At 40.6% G+C, this 23,037-nt stretch overlaps 6 protein-coding genes across 6 annotated transcripts; 3 read left to right on the forward strand and 3 right to left on the reverse strand.

Annotated features, from left to right (window-relative positions):
• Positions 1-5,230: 5,230 nt before the first annotated feature.
• LOC116014492 (peroxidase 31-like) lies at positions 5,231-6,560 on the forward strand. Its single transcript, XM_031254555.1, has one exon. It carries the CDS (start codon positions 5,386-5,388, stop codon positions 6,379-6,381), a length of 996 nt encoding a protein of 331 aa, XP_031110415.1. The 5' UTR covers positions 5,231-5,385; the 3' UTR covers positions 6,382-6,560.
• An 825-nt stretch (positions 6,561-7,385) lies between these two features.
• On the forward strand, positions 7,386-8,229 carry LOC116014494 (zinc finger AN1 domain-containing stress-associated protein 12). The gene has a single exon (XM_031254557.1). It carries the CDS (start codon positions 7,537-7,539, stop codon positions 8,113-8,115), a length of 579 nt encoding a protein of 192 aa, XP_031110417.1. The 5' UTR covers positions 7,386-7,536; the 3' UTR covers positions 8,116-8,229.
• A 144-nt stretch (positions 8,230-8,373) lies between these two features.
• LOC116011993 lies at positions 8,374-9,372 on the reverse strand. Its single transcript, XM_031251446.1, has 4 exons — positions 9,268-9,372; positions 8,991-9,069; positions 8,785-8,917; positions 8,374-8,695 (listed from the first exon to the last, which is right to left on the reverse strand). The coding sequence occupies exons 1-4, from the start codon at positions 9,370-9,372 to the stop codon at positions 8,620-8,622; spliced, it is 393 nt and encodes a 130-aa protein (XP_031107306.1). The 3' UTR covers positions 8,374-8,619.
• Positions 9,373-9,773: 401 nt separating this feature from the next.
• On the reverse strand, positions 9,774-12,350 carry LOC116014493 (protein CREG1-like). Its single transcript, XM_031254556.1, has 6 exons — positions 12,077-12,350; positions 11,773-11,808; positions 10,617-10,818; positions 10,391-10,469; positions 10,185-10,317; positions 9,774-10,095 (listed from the first exon to the last, which is right to left on the reverse strand). Exons 1-6 carry the CDS (start codon positions 12,253-12,255, stop codon positions 10,020-10,022), a joined length of 705 nt encoding a protein of 234 aa, XP_031110416.1. The 5' UTR covers positions 12,256-12,350; the 3' UTR covers positions 9,774-10,019.
• Positions 12,351-13,296: 946 nt separating this feature from the next.
• Positions 13,297-14,291, forward strand: LOC116011996 (metalloendoproteinase 5-MMP-like). Its single transcript, XM_031251449.1, has 2 exons — positions 13,297-13,768; positions 13,873-14,291. Exons 1-2 carry the CDS (start codon positions 13,297-13,299, stop codon positions 14,289-14,291), a joined length of 891 nt encoding a protein of 296 aa, XP_031107309.1.
• Positions 14,292-21,594: 7,303 nt separating this feature from the next.
• LOC116012002 (metalloendoproteinase 2-MMP-like) lies at positions 21,595-22,145 on the reverse strand. Its single transcript, XM_031251457.1, has 3 exons — positions 22,135-22,145; positions 21,825-22,061; positions 21,595-21,754 (listed from the first exon to the last, which is right to left on the reverse strand). Exons 1-3 carry the CDS (start codon positions 22,143-22,145, stop codon positions 21,595-21,597), a joined length of 408 nt encoding a protein of 135 aa, XP_031107317.1.
• Between the last annotated feature and the right edge of the window lie 892 nt (positions 22,146-23,037).

The following is a 23,037-nucleotide window of genomic DNA, read 5'->3' on the forward strand; positions in this document are numbered from 1 at the left end:
TTTTTTTTTTTTTTTTTTTTGAACTCTAAATCTCAATCTTCATTTGGTATTATGGCACAATTAACTCTTATTATTTAGTCTGTATGAACAGCTCAACTGGTATGAGATTTGGAGCAATTAATTTCTATTTAAAACTATCATTTTGTTTACTAATGCTCACAATTAAGCTTTATTTATAACAAAATAATTAAACACCATAGCATGCCAAGAACTTTGTAATTTAATGACAATAATCGTGAAAGTCAAAGGTTTAAGGTTGAATTTTATCCTTTAATAAGTATCAGAATTTGATCTCGTGAGAATTATTTATTATTTTTTTTAGTTTGAATTGATCAATTATGTGTCACTTAGGTTGTTTTAACTCTGGTGGCCTTTTTGTCGGCTAGGTCACAAAGTATGTTTTCACTTAGAGTGGGCATTTTTTTATATTTTTTTTGAAAATAGAGTACACCCATTTAAGTAGTGATTATTAATTTTTGGTTTACTTTATTATGATATTTTACAATTTAAGATTAAACTATAGGTTTTATTCAAAGTGTAGTATACCTTCGAGTAAATTAAAGATGTTTAATTTTTTCGTAAATTAAAGAAAGTGGGAAGAAATGTAGCATTGATGATGGATAAGTGGGATTCAATTCAATTCCTGCAGTAGTAAAGTAAGACATGATGAGATGTAGGTCTTAAAATGTTGAACCACCCAACTGAGTGTTACATTAAAAGCCAGTGTCGTTAGATCATATGAACCTTCACTTTTTTTTACGATTGTGATTAATTTAGAGCAAAAAGGTTGACCATAATTCTTATTCTTTTTATTCTCTTCCTTTAATAAATGACCAAAATTTTACTGCATTAAATTATACATTTATATTAGTCATTTTTCATGATGTTATGTACAAAATTTTTTATTAAAGAAACATGTACCATTGTACCTCCACTAAACGATAAATAATACGGAGACGCGCAGTATGTAGTGGTATTTATGATTAATAATGGCGGTGGTACCACACTCTTATCATTTTATATATTCATGGGTAAATAAATATCATAATTTTTTTCTCCTATACCCTTTAACAGTTCATAATTTCTACGGAGTATATTGAAACGATATTTTTTTGGACCTTCTATACAATTAATTTTTGTGTATGGTAGATAAAATAATTGTTGTTTCTAAAAGATTGAATCCTCAATCTAAATACTTCTCACGTCTCGACTCGACAAAACATCGAAAAGGATGTAAATTATGGTAGCTTAACTTAACACATAAGCTAGATATTTGCTTACTGTGCATAAGAAGACCTCCACATTTTGAGAAATTGCACCTACACTATTGCTTGAGAGATTTGATCTCAAGTTTTTATTGTTAAACTTCACGTGATTAACTGAGCTGCTCATGCGGACATGATATGATAAACAAAATAATAGGTTGCTGGGCAAGTGTTGTCTTGTTTTTGCAGCTATAAGTACAAGCAAGGCACTGACAATGAATATGGCATTACCATGCTTTTAGCCTACCTACTCTATATTTCCTTGAAAAGTGACTTCCTTTATCTGTATCTCGAATTTCTCATTTCTTTACCAACTCCCACTTAATTCAACTCATTGCATGTACAAAATTTATTTAGAACAATTTATTTTCTCTTATATAATTTATAGAATATTACATAAAAAGGAATTTATTCAATGCACATAATTAGATAGTAATTATAAATTTCTCTGGTCACTTCGTATAATATTAGTTTCTCGTTGAACATATTAATAAGTTTTAAAAATTTCAATTTTGATATTTAACATGCGTAAAACTAAGTACCGTATGGACCGATAGCATCATTATTATTTTCCACAATAAAAGTTACATATACTGTAAGTACCATAAAATTAATTCATATTCCGGCCCAAATGCTAGTGGACGTAATCGAGCTTGCCTTCCTTCTGAGCCCAATTCGGCCCAACCCTAGTGTATAGTATCAGGCTGGCCTGTCTTATCTCTTAAGCCCAATCCAATCCATTTCAACTGGGCTGGACTGCTTCCATATAGACTCTCGAGTCTAGTTTAACCGATGGCACAGCCCAATACGGCCCAATTCATGCTGATGTGCTGGCCTTTTACATATTACCAAAATGTTGGACAATCGCAAATTATACTGTGGACCATGGTCATGGTTGATATTGCAGTTGTGTTGAACGGATACTGCAGTTGTCTTGAACGAATACTGCAGTTGTGTTGAAAGGAAACTGCAATTGCGCGAAACAGAGGCCATTTATCTGTTCAACACAACTGCAGTTTCAGACGTATGTAACGACCTCTGTTCCGCGCAACTGCAGTTCCTTTTCAACACAACTACAGTATCAGATATGACCCATGGTGACAATGCATTGTGGACCATAGTCCACGGTATAACAACTGTTGGACAATAGTTATTACGTAGACCGTGGTCCACACAATTATGTAAATCATTGTCCAAAAATGATACCGTTTTGTGTAGAAAAAAATTTATGCGACTCATTGTCAAACCACACGTGAAGGGGCATGTTATGCATATAATATATAAATATGTGCAATTTAACTATCAGGCTTTTAGTTAAGATAGAACACATGCTTCTTCCTTATTCAAAACTTTGCTTTCTCTATTTACATTCATTATCATTTTGAGGGTAAGTAGTAAACATTTAGGATTCTCTCTATGTGGTATGGACTTTATTATAATCATGTGATGTGTCTTTTATGATGGCATCTCGTGTGTACCGAGAAAATGCGAAGGTGCATTTGCATTCATGGCATTCTTTAAAAATTATTTTTGCCGAAGATCACATCAGCATGTTTCACTGAAGCTTCAACTTCTCTACTTCAATTCGTACTTAGCGCCGAGTTTTTACAGCCATTTAATTCAGTTATTGAACAGTGATGAGTGAGCGTGTGCATTGATTGCGGCGTCGGCAGATGGTCAAGCCCCAGCAGCTTTGGCGTTAAAAAATTTATTTAATGCCAGTGCACTAAAGGTGTTTGTGAAAATGCCTGTGAGGAATTGAAGACCGCGCAGTGAATGAATCGTTGACGGTGGATGTAGAGGCTAGGCGCGAGACGTGTTATTACGAGGACGGGAAGCCACATTGGCATACCTAAATGATATGATAATGTTACCAATGCCGATGACCTGTGGCTAGCCTGCCAGTTTTGGAGTTTAGCTTTGTATATTGTTCATGGGACCACACCGCACATGCCATTCTGCCTTGTGTTACATTGCCATCATTTTGATGCCAATTTCCCAAACAAAACTCAACCAAAGTAGAGTTAATAGAAAGGACAATCACGACTAAGTTATTATGCTCATTTATTAATCATAAGATTATAACTTTGAGACTCGGTGAGTACGGTCTATTGTCCTTTTAAGTTTGAACTAATCAACTATATTTCATGTGCATAGAGTTCGGTGCAACATATAGCTCTCGTGCGGCACTCCGGGACCCTCATGCCTCGCGGACCAGCCTTACCCTCTTACATGCCAATCTGATTTCATCCTGCCATAGGCTCACCAGGAGGACGACAACCAGTTGTGCCATTCGAATCACATCGGTCCCTTTCATAGTCTAGACTAGCGACAGTTTTCCCAAACTCAATCGAGTCAAAGTGCCTACCTCAGTGAGACCTTAGCGTCTAAGGCAAAACATCCCTTAACGTTATTGACGCCCCCTTTACCCATTAATGCAAGCTAACCAGTTGACCCTTCATTTATTGGGTCTAACACGGTCATCGAAAATAGTCTATGACATATAGATAACTTAAATTACTTTATCTCATCTTGATCTTTTGTCAATACAAGATTTATTTAATGCACATTTTTAATAGTTACTGTTAATTTTTTTATCACTTAAAAATAGAATTAATAGTTCTAATTTGTTAACAGTCGCAAGATAAGAGAAATTATAGACCAAACCATCTCATTCACCGAAATTTCAGAATAATAACGATGAGGGTCTACGGGTCATTGGGTTCTGTTTCTCTCTTTCTACAACCATACAAGCGAGAGCTGTTCTACCTAAGCTAAGCCCACAATGTCGTTTACTTGGTACATTACATTTGATATCACCAACTTTTGATTAGCGTTGCCTGTTCACTTTATTGTCGTTTTCTGAGTTAAAAAGGTGGTCGGTTTGATTGTATGTAAGCTGGAAATAGCGATGGGAGGGGGGACAATGCTGCTTGTTGGACGCTCCGCATGTGGACTCGTGTCATCTTCAAAGTCTGGGCTCAATACATTTAAATGCTAAACAATTACTTAGTTTATTAATGTCAACATCGAACAGTGTAATTGTCATTAGTATAATCACATTAATTAACGCTTAATACGGAGCAATGAAGCATACTTTTTGAGAAAAGATTTTAATAATGAGTGGCCCACTGACCCTACTCCATTACACGTTCCCGTGATTGGTGGTGAAATTTATACTGCTGATTTACTGTCTTCTGTCAACAGTAAAAAATTCAAACAATTCACATGAGTAATAAGTTATGAGATTAATGTTACGGACCATTTTTCGTGATTATGTTAGGACCCAATGAATGAAAAGACTAACTGATTAGCTTGCCAAATGGGTAAATAGGACGTCAGTAGCGTTGTTCGAGTTAGAAATGGGGACCCGGTTAAGTTTGGGAAGCATGTTATTAGTCTTAGACTTAATTATGAAGGAGACGGATGTGAATCAAAGGACACAACTAGTTGGGAGCTATTGCCGTTTTTCGACAAGGTGAAACCAATTTGGCATGTATGCGGGTAAGGCTGGTCCGTGGGGTATGAGGAGCCCCGAGGCGCCATACAGGTGTTGTGTGCAATGCCGGATTCAATGCACGTGAAATTAAGCTGGAATAGTTGAGAATTTCACTTAAAAATTAATTTATTGTGATTTACTCATTCATGGCTCACTATATTGTTGAGCAGGAGAACAAGACATAAATTTCATGTTTTGTGGGGAAAAAATGTAAACAGATAAATTGTGTTAAATGGATTGTAAAAATTCATGAAAAATGATTCACGAGATTAATTTAATTAATTTAATCAATCACTTTAAAGTCTTATTTAATTAATTTAATCAATCACTTTAAAGTCTTATTCCAGCGAAGCGAAGGGATTCTAGGATACCTAATGTATAATACAATAAAGCGATTCTAGGATACCTAATGAATAATACAATAATAGTCTTTGGTCCTTGAAAAGTGAAATTACCATCCGTTTCACTTTTTCCAGTTTCCACCGCCAGCCCTCCCTCCACTCTAAAAGGTGCATCCCAGCTGAGCTCCATTGCTAAACTTAGAGAGAGAGAGCGAGAGAGAGAGAGAGAGAGAGAATAATAGTTGTGTGAAAGGAAGGGTGTTTCAGTGTTTGTGGATCAATGGCATTTGCAGAGTTGATTCTTGTGGTGTTATCGATGGCGATTGTAATCAATCCTTGTTTATCTCAGCGGCATCACCAGCAGCTTTACCCCAACTTCTACCGCCGGAGCTGCCCGCGATTCGACCAGATCATGCAAGACACCACCACCAACAAGCAGATCGTTTCCCCTACCACCGCCGCCGCCACGCTCCGCCTCTTCTTCCACGACTGCTTCGTCGGCGGCTGCGACGCCTCAATGCTCATCTCCTCCACCCCGTTCAACAAGGCCGAGCGCGACGCCGACATCAACCTCTCCCTCCCCGGCGACGGCTTCGACGTCGTCATCCGCGCAAAAACCGCCCTCGAACTCGCCTGCCCCGGCGTCGTCTCCTGCGCCGATATCCTCGCCGTCGCAACCCGCAACCTCGTCGTCCAGACCGGCGGCCCGTTTTACGCCGTAAAACTCGGCCGGAAAGACGCATTGGTCTCGAAAGCGGGTTCTGTAGAGGGGAATCTGCCCCGACCCGCTATGTCCATGGACCAAATCCTCAAAATTTTCCTGTCCCGAGGGTTTTCGATTCAGGAAACCGTCGCGCTTTCCGGCGCACACACAATCGGATTCTCGCACTGCAAAGAGTTCAGCTCCAATATCTACAATTACAGCCGGGGATCCCAATCCGACCCGGCCTATTACCCCCAATTCGCCCAGGCATTAAGAAATGCTTGCGCGAATTATCACCAGAACCCTACATTATCCGTCTTCAACGATGTGATGACTCCAAACAAATTCGACAACATGTACTATCAGAACTTGCCGAAAGGATTAGGGCTTTTGGCATCGGACCACGCGTTGAATTTGGATCCCAGAACCAGGCCTTTCGTGGAGCAATACGCTAAGAATCAAACTGCGTTCTTTGAGGCATTTGGTCGAGCAATGGAGAAGCTCAGTACGTATGGTATCAAGACTGGGCGTTCCGGCGAGATTAGACGGAGGTGCGACGCTTTCAACAACTGAAGCAATTAGGGTTTCCTTTTTGCAGAGGATCTCTGAGAATGTTTTGTTCTTTGCTTTTGCCTGCTATTGAGAATTGAGATTCATCTCCATAATTTCAATTATGTATACAGTGTAATCCTTTTCCTTTTCATTGGTCGCATATTAAACCTTAATTATATATATACATTTGTTTCTCTCAATTTTTCTTCATTTGGTCAAGAAAATATATCCAGTATTACTACTTAAAATCTGTTAACTAAATGCCTCTAAATATAATATTGCCTTCATATTTATGTTTGGAATTCTGACCCCTTAAATTTATAGTATTTTGATATATTTATTGGTATCTGTTTTAAGATCAACTTTGTGTAGGAACAATCTACTGATTTCGGTTGTGTAAAGGGTGAAGTATGGAAAGAAATACTAAGGATTGAGTCTCACTAATTGTAGTCATCGCCTTCTCGCAAAGAGTATAAGAATGAAATAGACAATGAGACGTGTAATCATACACGGAATGAAACCGTAAATGGTCAAGTGAAATTCACTCGAAAAAAGAATTTGATCTATGGACAACATCATTTTGGTAAAGGTCGTAATGCCAGGGGAATCATAACCACAAGACATAGAAAGAGAAGTCATAAGCTTTTATACCATAAAATAGATTTTCGACGGAATGACAAAGACATATATGACCGAATCATAACCATAGAATACGACCCTAACCGAACTGCATACATTCGTCTCATACAGTATGAGAATGGTGAGAAGAAATATATTTTGCATCCCAGAGAATTTCTTGTGTTCAGCTGAGTTATCATGCTCTGTCGGGAGTTAACAATTTGAGAAGAATCTATTGATTTCGGATAGCAGCTATGGGCTTTGGAGCCCAAATCCTTAAAACAACTAATTGACCTATCTGGAACAACCTGGATTCATTGTCAATTTGTCATAGCTGACGGCAAAGCGCGTATAAAGCCACGCTTTCACGTTTAAACGCTGCAAATCGTCTTCTTCCTCGTATAAGGATTTTAGATTTTAAAAAATTGGGTTTTGGCTTAGGCTCCAAGACATCTCTCTATCTCCCTATATAATCATCAAAGCTCCCTCCTTTCACAGCAAACTCTTCATTAACCAATTCAACAACAAACAAAGCTAGAAAGAAAGAGAGACAGAGAGATGGGAGGAGGAACAGAAGCTTTCCCAGATTTAGGACGCCATTGCGAATTCTCCGATTGCCGCCAACTCGATTTTCTCCCCTTCAAATGCGACGCTTGCCGTCACGTTTTCTGTGTAGACCACAGATCATATATATCCCACGCCTGCCTAAAATCCGACCGCCATAGCCGAAAGGTATTGGTGTGCGACGCATGTTCGATGTCAATCGAGACCACCGGCTGCGGCGGCGAAGACGAGGAGAAGGCCATATTGCAGAGGCACCAGAAATTAGGGCACTGTGATCCCGCGAAGAAGAAGAAACCTACGTGCCCCGTGAGGCGGTGTAAGGAACCTTTAACCTTCTCAAATACCACCGTCTGTAAGGGCTGCCAGATTCCGGTATGCTTAAAACACCGTTTTCCGGCGGATCACGCTTGCAAAGGCAGAGCCACTTCATCTCCGGCGCCGGCGCCGCTCAGGGGCGCCACCAATAACAAGTTTCTGGTTGCGTTCGCTGCAAGGAACGAGAAAGATTGTGGGAACAAGAGCCGGGAGTCTACGTCTTCTCCAACTACCATACCTTCTGTTAAAGCTTTTTGAAAAATTTAATCTTTCTTTCATTCCAACATGTCACCATTATCATCTGTAACCGTGGGAATTGAAATAAAAAGACTAAAATACCTTAATAATAGTAATAATCATCATAGTCATCCAGGGTAATATTGTAATTATATATATATATATATATATTTTTTTTTCATGTCTTACCGAATTAGAATTTATACCGAATTAAAATTCATAAGGAGAGTCCTATGAATTCCAATTCCCTTCAACAAACAACAAACAGCCTAATTGAGGGGCTCCACGAATTATGATGTAATTGAAACCAAACAAGCAGTAAAATTCACAGATTTTTTATTCATCCTTAGTATATACATTTTGCCAAGGCTTTATTTGCACTTAAATTCCGAGGACTGTAGGGCACAAATTTGAACGTGTACCAATAACACAAATCTATTTGCATGATAACTGGAAATAAACATATCAGACATGTTGAGACACTGAACAGAGAGAAGCCCAATTATCTCCACACCATAGCTTGCATTAAAGGCTTTGATTCAGCCATGACAAGAAGTTGACAGATGTTGATATCAAACGTTTGAAAGAAACCATTTTGTCCCTGCAAACCGCAAAAAGACTAAACATTTAGTGAAATCAGAAATTTTTGTTGTGCTTGTTCAGATTACCAAAAAGGAATATGGATATTACGGTTTTGAACTTGGAATTTGGCTTTGCAGGTACTGATCAACTGTAAGGGGTTTAGGGCCACCATACCAATTGATGAGAAATATCTCTTCGATTTCTAATTTGAAGATTTGGAAATTGTGATTCTCTGGCCAGCCTGTGGGTGAATCAAAACTTTTAGCGCGTTATAAGGAACAAATCATAGAATGGAATAAGTGGAAAGCTATTACCTGTCATCTCAGGGTGCTTTGTGAACAATGCAGTTTGAGCAAATTGGGTTTCCTCTGGATTTCCATCAAGCAATTTGAACTTTAAAAACCCAAAAAAAAAAAAAAAAAAAAAAAAAAANGGTATTGGTGTGCGACGCATGTTCGATGTCAATCGAGACCACCGGCTGCGGCGGCGAAGACGAGGAGAAGGCCATATTGCAGAGGCACCAGAAATTAGGGCACTGTGATCCCGCGAAGAAGAAGAAACCTACGTGCCCCGTGAGGCGGTGTAAGGAACCTTTAACCTTCTCAAATACCACCGTCTGTAAGGGCTGCCAGATTCCGGTATGCTTAAAACACCGTTTTCCGGCGGATCACGCTTGCAAAGGCAGAGCCACTTCATCTCCGGCGCCGGCGCCGCTCAGGGGCGCCACCAATAACAAGTTTCTGGTTGCGTTCGCTGCAAGGAACGAGAAAGATTGTGGGAACAAGAGCCGGGAGTCTACGTCTTCTCCAACTACCATACCTTCTGTTAAAGCTTTTTGAAAAATTTAATCTTTCTTTCATTCCAACATGTCACCATTATCATCTGTAACCGTGGGAATTGAAATAAAAAGACTAAAATACCTTAATAATAGTAATAATCATCATAGTCATCCAGGGTAATATTGTAATTATATATATATATATATATATTTTTTTTTCATGTCTTACCGAATTAGAATTTATACCGAATTAAAATTCATAAGGAGAGTCCTATGAATTCCAATTCCCTTCAACAAACAACAAACAGCCTAATTGAGGGGCTCCACGAATTATGATGTAATTGAAACCAAACAAGCAGTAAAATTCACAGATTTTTTATTCATCCTTAGTATATACATTTTGCCAAGGCTTTATTTGCACTTAAATTCCGAGGACTGTAGGGCACAAATTTGAACGTGTACCAATAACACAAATCTATTTGCATGATAACTGGAAATAAACATATCAGACATGTTGAGACACTGAACAGAGAGAAGCCCAATTATCTCCACACCATAGCTTGCATTAAAGGCTTTGATTCAGCCATGACAAGAAGTTGACAGATGTTGATATCAAACGTTTGAAAGAAACCATTTTGTCCCTGCAAACCGCAAAAAGACTAAACATTTAGTGAAATCAGAAATTTTTGTTGTGCTTGTTCAGATTACCAAAAAGGAATATGGATATTACGGTTTTGAACTTGGAATTTGGCTTTGCAGGTACTGATCAACTGTAAGGGGTTTAGGGCCACCATACCAATTGATGAGAAATATCTCTTCGATTTCTAATTTGAAGATTTGGAAATTGTGATTCTCTGGCCAGCCTGTGGGTGAATCAAAACTTTTAGCGCGTTATAAGGAACAAATCATAGAATGGAATAAGTGGAAAGCTATTACCTGTCATCTCAGGGTGCTTTGTGAACAATGCAGTTTGAGCAAATTGGGTTTCCTCTGGATTTCCATCAAGCAATTTGAACTTTAAAAACCCAAAAAAAAAAAAAAAAAAAAAAAAAAACCATCTTTAAGCAGCTAAGTATTGATAACATAAAAGATGCATATAATGTTGAATCAGAAAATGGAAACAACCTTATTTAAACTGAACACCAAAACGCAAACTACCAACCTTTCCTGTAAGCGTGATTTTAGAGCATGTAGGATTTTCGGGATCTTTATTCCCACAAGTTCCAAGGGGATATTCACTGATCGTGAAGGACGACCTCGAGTCTTTCAATCCATAATCTGCAGTGGGATCAAGGGTTGTTAAATAGAAGTATGGAGTTCCGCTACTTTTGTCAGGTGGTCCATCGCTAAACGATACAACATTCCTGCATAACACGTGGGATATAACCTTACCAACCAGGTCCAAAATACTCAATACACAAACACCAAACAACTGCAACTGATACCAAAACCATGACAATTCATGAAACATCCTATGACTTATTCAGCACTACATTTGATTCTAATGGTTTACTGACATAGTCATATGTCCTAAACATCTCCATTACTGAAACTTGTGTTACAACTTTAGAGCTTGCACCACTGCATATGCCAAAACGGGAGATCATTTATCCTCAATCTGATCTAGGCAGCTATTCGAATCAATGCATTCCAATACAAAATTAGAACTGCATACTTGCAACCAAGATTTGATTCATCTCTTATACAGTAACAACATAACAATCACTGCTCTCATCATTGGAAGCAACATACACGAGAACCAAAAGGAATGACATTTTGACAACCAAGTTGGTCAAACCGTTGCCTAGGTAACCACAAGATTTTGGCCCTGTTTGGTAACATAGTTAACAATCAATTTTGGCTTGTTTGGCCACTATTAGTTATTTGACTTGGTTAAACAACCAATATAAGTATTTGATTAATTACCTTTTTGTAGCAGCTTATTGCTCCAAAACACTAAATTCAAAAAGCTACTCAAAGCACTTTTTTGAGAAAGTCATTTTGCATATAATCAGCTATCAACTAACAACTAATTTACCAAACATCTTTTTACAATCAGCTGCTAGTGATATCAAATAGTCAAACCGACTAACCTAATCAGCTAACATCTATTTAGCAAACACCCCTTTTCTATTTTCAACAAGAACGGCCTATTGGCCTTAGTTTGAATCGATTAGCTATGGACACCTAGGCCGGTTGTCCTTTGTCATTAATTTGCTAGGATTACAAAGTTAGGTTTACACCGTGTCGGATAGTGACTGTGGGATTCCCAGGCAACTCAAAAATAAATGACAGTCAAAAGCACAAGGTGAACATACCCAAAAGGAGCTCCTCCTAAATCACTTGCAATTGTACTGCAAACAAAGAAAAGCAGATCATATTAGCTTAATACATCATCATCAATTATAAAAGAGTGGCCCTTGAAGCAACACTCAAGAAATTCAAATGTTTTTCCGATCTTATGAGGTCCAACACATTTGATTTCCAATCGATTGGATATTCAATCATTGACCCAGAAAATTTGCGTCAAAATTCAACGCAGGGATACCTCTGAAAATATAAAAAGATTGCAAATTTATCACTCGGAATAAAATCAGTAACGCGAGATTGAAAGTTACGCACTTGAGGACACCCCACGAACTCTGGGAAACTAACCACCGAGCAAAGGCGGCAGCATGTTCCGGCGAAGGTCTGGGGACAGAGAGTAGGAAAGGTCGTCCATGAACAGCTTCTACTTGAAGAAGAGCCAATAACAAAATCAAAGAATATAGAGTGGCACCAACAATCCTTTCGACCACCATTATCGTATGTAAATCGGAGAAGATAAGAAGGGGGCTCCTCCTCGTCGGACTTGCGTGTCTGAAATACCAATCACGCGGCGCTTTGGTATAATTTCGTCAAGAGCTTTACTGTGTGAAAGAGTACTTTTATTTATTTTAGCGAAAATGTCAAATTACTCTTAAATTTTACTTAAAAAGTTAATTATATTCTTAAATTTTTTAAAGTTGTAAATTAAATTCATCAACGTCTTATTTTAGTGTAACAAAATTCAAAATCAATTATTGATTTGTTATTACAGGTCACTAGGATTCAATTTCAGTTAATATTTTAACAACCTACAAGGTTTCAACTAATTCCAGTGACATTTTTTGCAACAACTCACCGGTCAATTTTGAATTAACCGAGAAGGAAATTGCTACGGTGGAAAGACAACCCCTAGGTTGCCTTCTTCGATGAGAAGGCAACAGTTGCCTTCTCTGAGAAGGCACCGGATCAAGAATGCAATCACATTTGACAACGTTTTTTCTAACTACTAACCTAAATTATATAGGTGTCATTTTAATATGATATTGATTGAATGTGTTTTAATGTAATCTTTAGAATTATATAAATGCATTTAAAGATTATTGGTAGTAAGTTAATAGTGTTATCCTCGAGTCATTGCTTTTAAATTGCAAATATTATAACTCAATCTTTATTGAGTTATTGTATTGGTCCCTTAATTATCTTGGAGTTACAAATGTAGTATATATTTTATAACTAGGTAGCCAATGACCTTATGGTCTAGTAGTACGAAATAGTTTTTTTTTTTTTTAAATAGGAGCGATGTCAAGATTCAAGTCTCAGTAGAGGTGATAATGACTCTTTGTGCTTCATAGATGATACAAAAGTTGTAATTCAAGAATAAGTGAGGGACCGGTAAATCAATAAAGTGGTGTAATATTGGCAATTATAAATAAATCAATAAAAAAAGTAATTATAAACATTTATATCTTACTAAGCTAGACATAAGACATTGAATACTATAAATAGGTGAGACTGCTAGCTGCAGGTAAACAAAAATGGCAATGGTGCCCAAAGTCTCTCCTTTAGTATTATATGCATTCCTCTTTCTATCCCTCAAGGTGGCGATAGGGGAGATACCATCATCCTCACCCTTTAGCTTTATCAAACCCTTACAGGGATCCAAGAAAGGAGATGAAGTGAAAGGGTTGTATAACCTCAAGAAGTATCTCAAAAGATTTGGTTATATAGATGATCTTCCCTATAATAGCACCTCTCCCGAAGCTAATTATTTCTCCGATCAATTGGAATCGGCGGTGAGAACTTATCAAACCAACTTCAACCTCAGCCCTACCGGAGTTTTGGACTTTGACACTGTATCACTGATGATGAAGCCTCGATGTGGAGTGCCGGATATCATCAACGGCACGAATTGGATCCGGCGACGATTAGTGCCGCATTATTCTTTCATTCCCGGCAATCCCAAGTGGCCGGACGACAAGGACGTGCTCTCATATGCATGGGCATATGGTATGTTATATATAAATATAACATTTCTTATTAAATAACAACTTCTAGTTATTCAATTCAACCAAACTACTTAATAAGTTTAGTCAGCTTGCACCATCTTACAGGTACTCCATATGAATTTGTCCGGACCACGAAGATGGCCTTTCAACAATGGTCTGGATGGACTCGTTTATCATTTAACGATGGAACAGACTACAGAAGTGCAGATTTAAAGTTCCATTTGTTTGCCGGCGAACATGGCGACGGGCAGGCGTTTGATGGGCCCGGAGGAATCATTGCTCACTCATTTGAACCCACTGAAGGGATTTGTCACTTTGATTCAGAAGAAGAGTGGGCAGAAGTTGGTGTATATCCCTATGGTGTGGACATACAATCTGTGGTCACGCATGAAATTGGACACCTTCTTGGACTTGGGCACTCTGGAGTTCCTACAGCTGTTATGTTTCCTGCTATTGGGTATGGTGAGACAAAAAGACTCCTTGACAACGATGATATTCAAGGAATTAGAGCTCTTTATCCTTAATTATTACTAGTTACTAGCACCATATGTATCTTTAATATAATAATTATTGGTCTGACAACAAAATAAGAGCATTCTCAATAACGCGTACTAATTGAAAATAAGTTAATGATGCATATATTCTACATCAAATAAGATACAAATGAAAAACTAACTCATTTAAAAACAAAAAAAAAAAGAAATTTTAATTTATAAAAAATGAAGTGAAAATAAATATAAGTTAAATTTTCAAATAAAAAAGTATATGAAAATATATATACATTATTCATTACTTAAAAATTATTATTAAACTAAACTGTATTTATAGAAACTACATATATGCACATGCATGTATGGATGTGATTGTATTTTACATAATGAAGGGTAGAACTGGTAAAAGAAAAAAAAAACATTAAAGGTAAACTTGGTAAACAAATTATAAATGTACAACACAAAACACCAAATAAAAGCATTTAATGTCACTTTTATCACTAATATATTTTTAATTTCAGTTAAAGACTGGGGTTAAAATAAAGGTCAAAAGAAAAATGTAAAAATAAAATTGAAAAAAATAAGTGAAAAGAAATGACACAAATAACACAAAAAAATAAAAATTTAATACAACTTATACTATTAACATAATTTTAATTTTAATTCTAGTTAAGAACTAATATTATTGGTTCTTATTAAATTTAGTAAAGATTAAAGATAAAGATAACATTTCTTAAACATCTTCGTCCGCCCATTAATGAAACTTGCGCTAGAAAATTAGACAATTAGAGGTTGCACCAGTTGCAGGCAAATTATGCTATGAACCGGGTCCATTGCATAACAACTCCAATTGCAAGTGTGGCCCAATAGTCTAATTGCATCCTTAATTTCAATTAAGTATATTCACATTTTACACTTTGATTGTTAATACTAAAGTAGTTCTTTTCATCTTTAGTCTTATGGAAGCTAAAATAACATTGCATTTTTTCGCATTACTCCACTGGATAATATTTGCTTATCACTACGTCAAAAGTTATAATTTGTAGTGAAGGAACTCATCATTTGAGCTTGTAACTTGTTTGTTCTAATACTAATTGTTAGATCAAACGCTTACTATTACACCAAAAGATATTGTTTATAGTGAATGGTTGAATGCACAACTTTGTTTTTGTATACGTGTGTAGCAATCAATGCCGTTTATACTTTAATATTGGTATGATGTTAGTCTCACCTTCGAAATGGATACCCAATATCTATTAACCAGCTCTTGTATGTCATTAATCAAATTAGAAATGGGGCTCGTCCGGTCTTGTAATTTAATCCCCAGATAGCTTACAAGTGGATTTGCTTATGCGTTTCTGTATTTTTATTTTTTGTTTTTAAAATGCATTGATCAAATGTGGTTAAAATAATCTTCAAAATTATACAAACTCATTTAAAGATAGGCATTTGCATTTATATGTATTTATTATAATTGTGAATACTATAACTATATACTTATCCAAAACTAGCATTTATTTGGAAATTTTAATTTTGGAAAAAGCACATTTTGATCCTTCAATTTTTTCTTTTCAAATTATACATGAAATCCATATCTTTCAATCATTATAAATTTAGCAACAACTGAAAGATAGATGCTGTAATTATAATTTGAAAACTATTAGAAGGACGAGATAAATTAATAAATAGTGAAAATCTTGTTAATTACAATAAATGTATGTTAAAGTACTAAAGATTGGCTAAACATAACACTATAAATTGATCAGATTGACCCAAAGCAAGGTATGGCTTAGCAACTTGTTTAGCCAGCGATGGCGCCCAAACTAAACGATTTATGCTTATGAAAATGAAAAGCTCGTGAAAGTAACGAGAGGAAAAGGCTTGTAAAAGTAACGAGGGGAAAACACAATAATTATTATGAAGACAAAAACATAAAAAATGAGCAAAATAAAAGTGGGTAAATACAAAGGACGGCGGCGGCACGGCAACTGGAGGAGGAGGAGAGCAGAGGAGGCTGGAGCTCTAATGGAGCTTTGAGCCGGCGGTTTTGGTCACCTTCTATGATTGCTCTTCTCTTCTTCCGCCCGACGACCGTCGCAGCTCCGTCCGCCTCCGATCACCACCGCAGCTCTTCCTCTTCCTCTTTTTCCCTCCACCGCCCCGCCGACGCCATTGCTCTCTTTCTCCTCGCTACCTTTTAAGTTAATAGGCCAAAGGATTTATTGTCTAGCGGTATAGTTGTGACTTCTCAAATGAGAGGTCTCAGGTGTGAATCCCAGTCAATATAAGTTTACATCTTAACTAAAAAAGGTAATAAAGGGCATACCTTACTGGTCTTAATTTTATTAGTACGTGTTCCAAAATTAAAGGAATCAAATTACTGCCCATGGGAATAAATACGTACGTTGCTATATATGAATGCATAATTATAGTATGCGTTAAAAAGTAATTACAGTAAGTAAATAGTATCAATCAAAGATAAAAACTAAACTTTTTTTTTGAAGTTTTTCATATCACCTAACCATGTCACCCAAAGCCTCTCCGCTACTCTCATGTGTATGCTTACTTCTCGTCCTATTCCTTTCCCACGCCGAGCCGCCGGCGCCAGCTGCAGGGGAGAAACCACCTTCCACTATCGAGTTTATCCAACTGACGGTAATAATGGTTACCGGTATATTATCTGAGTATTATTGAGTATCTGAATACAATGTTGAGTACAGTGTTTGAGTGCAGTGCTCAGTATACAATTGAGTTCAGAATGTGTTTTGTCTAAGTTCAAGTGTCGTAAGAAGTGTCCCTTCTACAAGAGTTGTGAGCCTTTTTATCTCCTTCAGCTCAGTAATGGAGCGTTAATGCCAAGGGCTGAGGAGCCGTTGAGCATTAATGCCTTGAGCTGAACGTTGGGTATTAATGCTAAGGAGTTGAACGTTGGACATCAATGTTGAGGGGCTGAATGTTGGGCATCAATGCTGATGAGTTGAACCGTTGAGCATTGATGCTGAGGAGTGAGGTGTCTTGGGTAGTTTGAACGACAATTGTTTTGCTTTTGAGTCCTGCCAGTGGTTCCGGGTCGGGTACCCTAATTACTCTGTCACCAGTCCCCCCACTCCCTAGCCAACGAGAGTGGTTGAGGTGGTTTGGGAGTAATGACCAGCGTAAAATTGTTTTTGTTTGTATATATATGTTTTTTTTTTAATTTTTTTTTGTTGCATCCTCGGCACGAGGCACGTGGCCAGGCCTCCGTGCCGAGGTGTGACCTCGGTGGCCGAGGTCACAGACGTGACCTCGGCGCTGGCCGAGGTCATGATGACCTCGGTGGCCGAGGTCATGATGACCTCGGTGGCAGAGGTCATGAGGTCACGACCTCGGCACTGGGCCGAGGTCACTCTACGTGACCTCGGTGGCCGAGGTCACGACCTTGGCCAGTGCCGAGGTCACGCCCTTTTTTTTTTTTTTTTTTTTTTTTTTTTTTTTTTTTTTTTTNNNNCACTTCGACCATCCGTAGGCTTGGTCAAAGATTAGCTCTCCCGTCAGGTAGCTAACGAGATCAGATCTCGTGCCGGCCCTAAGGGACTAGAGTGTGGTGTTTTCGTAGCAAAGCCTTAAGCTTTACCCAGAAAACACCCTCCGAGGTCAGCTCTCCCGTCAGGTAGCTAGCGAGATCAGATCTCGTGCTGGCCTTAAGGGAATAGAGTATGGTGTTTTTTTAATCCAAGCCCTTGGCTGGGCTCAGAAAAACACTCTCCCGTTAGGTAGCTAGCGAGATCAGATCTCGTGCCAGCCCTAAGGGATTAGAGCTTAGATTTATTATTATTATTTTGTTTTTTAACAAAATTGATCAGGGCAGACCATGACCAACTACTGAGTCCTTTTGCTTATGGAGGTGACGTGGAGGAAGCAAAAGCACTTGAGAAGGAAGCAAACGCACTTGAGGAGGAAGGAGGAGGCGGCGCTGCTCGAGGAGGTGACGCAGCGCTTGACGCTGCTTGAGGAGCAGCGCCACTTGATGAGGTGACTCTACTTGAGGAGCAGCGCCACTTGAAAAGGGCGGATGCACTAGATGAGGTGATGCAGCGCTTGATGCTGCTTGAGTAGTAGCGCCACTTGATGAGGTGACGCTGCGTGAGGAGCAGTGCCACTCGATGAGGTGACACCCACTTGATGAGGTGACTCTGCTTGAGGAGCAACGCCACTTGAAAAGGGCGGATGCACTACATGAGGTGACGCTGCTTGAGGAGCAGCGCCACTTGAGGAGGTGACGCAGCGCTTGACGCTGCTTGAGTAGTAGCGCCACTTGATGAGGTGGCGTTGCTTGAGGAGCAGCGCCACTTGATGAGGTGACACCCACTTGATGAGGTGACGCAACGCTTGATGCTGCTTGAGTAGTAGCGCCACTTGATGAGGTGACTCTGCTTGAGGAGCAGCGCCACTTGATGAGGTGGCCGACTTCAAACCAAGTGTTGGCCGAGGTCGGGCCTCGACCAAGTGTTGGCCTCGGGCTGGCCTCGGCCAATTATATTATTATTATTGTTTTTTTTAAAAATTTTGGACGAGGACTAAGCTCGGCCAAACTTAACCGAAAACTTGGCCGAGGGCTTTTTTTTTTTTTTTTTTTTTTTTTTTTTAGCGCAAGATTGGCCGAGGACTGACCTCGGCCAAGTTGGAGAGTTTTTTGACGGACCATCAGCGGATTACATGTCTATTTGTCCTTTTAAAGTATAATACTTGTCAGTATCATGTCCAACCTGCCGGTGGAACCGACAGTACTTAGTTTGGTCCTCGCCCGTAGAAACTGCCATACACTCTGAGGGAAAATGCACCATTCCCATTTCCTCAGCGTGACTTAGAATCACGCTAATCGGGTGAGTAAGCGGTGTTAAGTGCCGCGGTGAGGCGAGACGGGGTCGCTCATCTCTTCCCTTCGTTGAGGGTGGTTGGTTTGGTCGTGGTGCCTGGCTGGGCGGACCAGCTTTATCAGGTCGCCCACTCTTTCGTCCTTCCTCCTCATCCTTTTTTCTCCTGTCAGCCTCCTCTGCGTCTGCGTACCGGTTGGCTGTTCTCATGAGTTCCTCATAAGAGTGTGGGTGGTGGGCGTTCAGTTGTTTGTGGAAATCGCCTGACCTCAGTGCTTGGATGAAGGTGAGAATTGCTGCCTTCGAGTCGAAGTCATATACGCTGTTGACTTCTTTTTTCCATTTGCTTAAGAAGTCTCGCAGGCTTTGCCCTTATCCTGCTTTACCCCACTCGAGGTGGTGACGCCACTCACCGCTTGAGGAGGTGACGCTGCTTGAGGAGCAGCGCCACTTGAGGAGGTGAAGTCCGCTTGATGAGGTGACGCTGCTTGAGGAGCAGCGCCACTTGAAAATGACAGATGCACTAAATGAGGTGACACCTGCTTGAGGTGGTGACACTGCTCGAGGAAGCAGCACCACTTGATGAGGTGACGCCCGCTTGATGAGGTGACGCTGCTTGAGGAGCAGCGCCACTTGAAAAGGGCGGATGCACTAGATGAGGTGACACCTGCTCGAGGTGGTGACACTGCTCGATGAAGCAGCACCACTTGATGAGGTGACGCTGCTTGAGGAGCAGCGTCACTTGACAAGGTGACGCTGCTTGAGGAACAGCGCCACTTGAAAAGGGCGGATGCCCTAGATGAGGTGACGCCCGCTCGAGGTGGTGACACTGCTCGAGGAAGCAGCACCACTTGATGAGGTGACACCCGCTTGATGAGGTGACGCTGCTTGAGGAGCAGCGCCACTTGAAAAGGGCGGATGCACTAGATGAGGTGACACCTGCTCGAGGTGGTGACACTGCTCGAGGAAGCAGCACCACTTGATGAGGTGACGCTGCTTGAGGAGCAGCGTCACTTGACAAGGTGACGCTGCTTGAGGAACAGCGCCACTTGAAAAGGGCGGATGCCCTAGATGAGGTGACGCCCGCTCGAGGTGGTGACACTGCTCGAGGAAGTGACGCCACTTGAGGAGGTGATACCACTTGATGAGGTGACGCTGCGTGAGGAGCAGCGCCACTTGATGAGGTGACACCCTACGCAGCGCCACTTGATGAGGTGACACCAGTTTGATGAGGTGACACCCGCTTGATAAGGTAACACCAGCATGGTGAGGTGACGCTCGCTTGAGGAGCAGCGTCACTTGATGAGGTGACGCTGCTTGAGGAGCAGCGCTACTTGATGAGGTGACGCCACTCACCGCTTGAGGAGGTGTCGCTGCTTGAGGAGCAGCGTCACTTGATGAGGTGACGCTGCTTGAGGAGCAGCGCTACTTGATGAGGTGACGCCACTCACCGCTTGAGGAAGTCCACGGCTTGGATGGGAGCTGCGTTCACTCGGTAACGCCACTGCTTGTAAGTCCACTACTTGGATGGGAGCAGCGTTCACTGGGTAACGCCACTGCTCACAAGAGGTGAACGCACAAGTGAAGGAGGCGGACTTGGAAGTCCATTGCTTGGATAGGAGTAGTATTCACTTGATAACGCCACTGCTTGTAAGTCCACTACTTGGATGGGAGCATCGTTCACTGGGTAACGCCACTGCTTACAAGAGGTGAACGCACAAGTGAAGGAGACGGAGCACTTGAGGAGGAAGTGCTCGTGGTTGTTGTTGAGTTGGCTACGGAGATCACCACTGCGGCGATCTCCCACGTGGTTACTGTTGAGCTATTTACGAAGATCACCCGAGGGGTGACCATTGAGTTGCCCACGAAGATCACCCGAGGGGTGACCATTGTTCACTCGATGAGAACCATGAGAGCTGCTGGATCCGGGATGACCATTGATAGTGATGAGATGAACTGAGTGGTTTTTTGATTTTGTGATTTTAGCCTGAGATCTGATCTCGGCTCTCAATGAAAGCACCAATGACGGTAATAATGGTTACCGGTATATTATCTGAGTATTATTGAGTATCTGAATACAATGTTGAGTATAGTGTTTGAGTGCAGTGCTCAGTATACAATTGAGTTCAGAATGTGTTTTGTCTAAGTTCAAGTGTCGTAAGAAGTGTCCCTTCTACAAGAGTTGTGAGCCTTTTTATCTCATTCAGCTCAGTAATGGAGCGTTAATGCCAAGGGCTGAGGAGCCGTTGAGCATTAATGCCTTGAGCTGAACGTTGGGTATCAATGCTAAGGAGTTGAACGTTGGACATCAATGTTGAGGGGCTGAACGTTGGGCATCAATGCTGATGAGTTGAACCGTTGAGCATTGATGCTGAGGAGTGAGGTGTCTTGGGTAGTTTGAACGACAATTGTTTTGCTTTTGAGTCCTGCCAGTGGTTCTGGGTTGTGCTAGTGGTTCCGGGTCGGGTACCCTAATTACTCTGTCAGGTGGAGTGGGTCACGACTCCGAACGGGCCGTTAAACGGGTACCCATCGCCGTGGTCGCCGACGAACAGAGCAATCTTTAGATCTGCGGTTTCGTAGTCGGTTTCCGAGAACGAAAAATGGGTCTTGGCGGGCCCATTCACCGAACGCCATTGCCACCTGGGCGAAAAACTACAGCGGCGTGCGGGGAGCGAAGCCGTATGTGAGGTGGCTCTTTTCGGTCAGCCACCTGAACTCGGAGCCGAAGGAAGCGTAATGTGAAACGGCGTGGAAGGCTCCGAGCCGCCGCCCCATTAAGTTCTGGCCGTTGACTATATCCGCCACCCCACACCGCGGCGTCACCAAAAGCGACACCGTTTCCGCGTCCAAAACTCCGGTGGCGTTGAGGCGGTGATTGGCGTGATAAGTTTTCACGGCCGACTCTAGGAAATCATCAAAACCATCATCTTCTTCCCCTCCATTGATACTAAAAAAATCATCAAAATAACCAAACCTTTTAAGATAATTCTTGAGATATTTTATCCCTTCAACGTTGTCACCTTTCCGACATCCTTGCGAACGTTGGTGGCAGAGTAATTAGGGTACCCGACCCGGAACCACTAGCACAACCTGGAACCACTGGCAGGACTCAAAAGCAAAACAATTGTCGTTCAAACTACCCAAGACACCTCACTCCTCAGCATCAATGCTCAACGGTTCAACTCATCAGCATTGATGCCCAACGTTCAGCCCCTCAACATTGATGTCCAACGTTCAACTCCTTAGCAACGTTCAGCTCAAGGCATTAATGTTCAACGGCTCCTCAGCCCTTAGCATTAACGCTCCATTACTGAGCTGAATGAGATAAAAAGGCTCACAACTCTTGTAGAAGGGACACTTCTTACGACACTTGAACTTAGACAAAACACATTCTGAACTCAATTGTATACTGAGCACTGCACTCAAACACTATACTCAACATTGTATTCAGATACTCAATAATACTCAGATAATATACCGGTAACCATTATTACCGTCACCACCTCACCCACGGGCGGTGCGTTTCACATCGACGCTGACGAGGCTTGGTCCGCAGATCCTTCGCCGGAGCAAATGGATATCCAGTCCGTGGTGTTGCATGAAATCGGACACCTTCTCGGACTTGCTCATACTAACGTACCCGGAGCTGTCATGTGGCCATCTATTAATGCTGGTGTGAAGCTCAGAGTATTGCAGGAAGACGATGTTCAAGGAATCAGAGCTCTTTATTCCGAACCAGCAGAATCTCCAGCCCCAGGTCCTTTATTATTCCTCGTACAACAACAATAATTAGATTTCTGACGAAATCCCTAATCTCAAGTCCCAAGAGTCTCACTTCCAGCCCCGGCATAAATTAGATTTCTATTTTTTACTTATAGAACAATCATATTAATAATTTTTATGTAATTCACACTGATTGATGA

Source organism: Ipomoea triloba, chromosome 3, assembly GCF_003576645.1.
Source record: "Ipomoea triloba cultivar NCNSP0323 chromosome 3, ASM357664v1".
Classification (NCBI taxonomy): Eukaryota; Viridiplantae; Streptophyta; class Magnoliopsida; order Solanales; family Convolvulaceae; genus Ipomoea; species Ipomoea triloba.

Coding starts and splice junctions, on each gene's coding strand:
- LOC116014492 (XM_031254555.1), top strand. CDS start 5,386: ATGGCATTTGCAGAGTTGATTCTTGTGGTGTTATCGATGGCGATTGTA.
- LOC116014494 (XM_031254557.1), top strand. CDS start 7,537: ATGGGAGGAGGAACAGAAGCTTTCCCAGATTTAGGACGCCATTGCGAA.
- LOC116011993 (XM_031251446.1), bottom strand. CDS start 9,372: ATGAAGTGGCTCTGCCTTTGCAAGCGTGATCCGCCGGAAAACGGTGTT. Junction 9,070..9,267: donor GGTATTTGAGAAGGTTAAAG/GTTCCTTACACC, acceptor GGGTTTTTAAAG/TTCAAATTGCTTGATGGAAA. Junction 8,696..8,784: donor CAAATTCCAAGTTCAAAACC/GTAATATCCATA, acceptor TGCGGTTTGCAG/GGACAAAATGGTTTCTTTCA.
- LOC116014493 (XM_031254556.1), bottom strand. CDS start 12,255: ATGGTGGTCGAAAGGATTGTTGGTGCCACTCTATATTCTTTGATTTTG. Junction 10,318..10,390: donor AAAGCACCCTGAGATGACAG/GTAATAGCTTTC, acceptor ATTCACCCACAG/GCTGGCCAGAGAATCACAAT. Junction 10,096..10,184: donor CAAATTCCAAGTTCAAAACC/GTAATATCCATA, acceptor TGCGGTTTGCAG/GGACAAAATGGTTTCTTTCA.
- LOC116011996 (XM_031251449.1), top strand. CDS start 13,297: ATGGCAATGGTGCCCAAAGTCTCTCCTTTAGTATTATATGCATTCCTC. Junction 13,769..13,872: donor CTCATATGCATGGGCATATG/GTATGTTATATA, acceptor ACCATCTTACAG/GTACTCCATATGAATTTGTC.
- LOC116012002 (XM_031251457.1), bottom strand. Junction 21,755..21,824: donor TCCTTCGGCTCCGAGTTCAG/GTGGCTGACCGA, acceptor TTTTTCGCCCAG/GTGGCAATGGCGTTCGGTGA.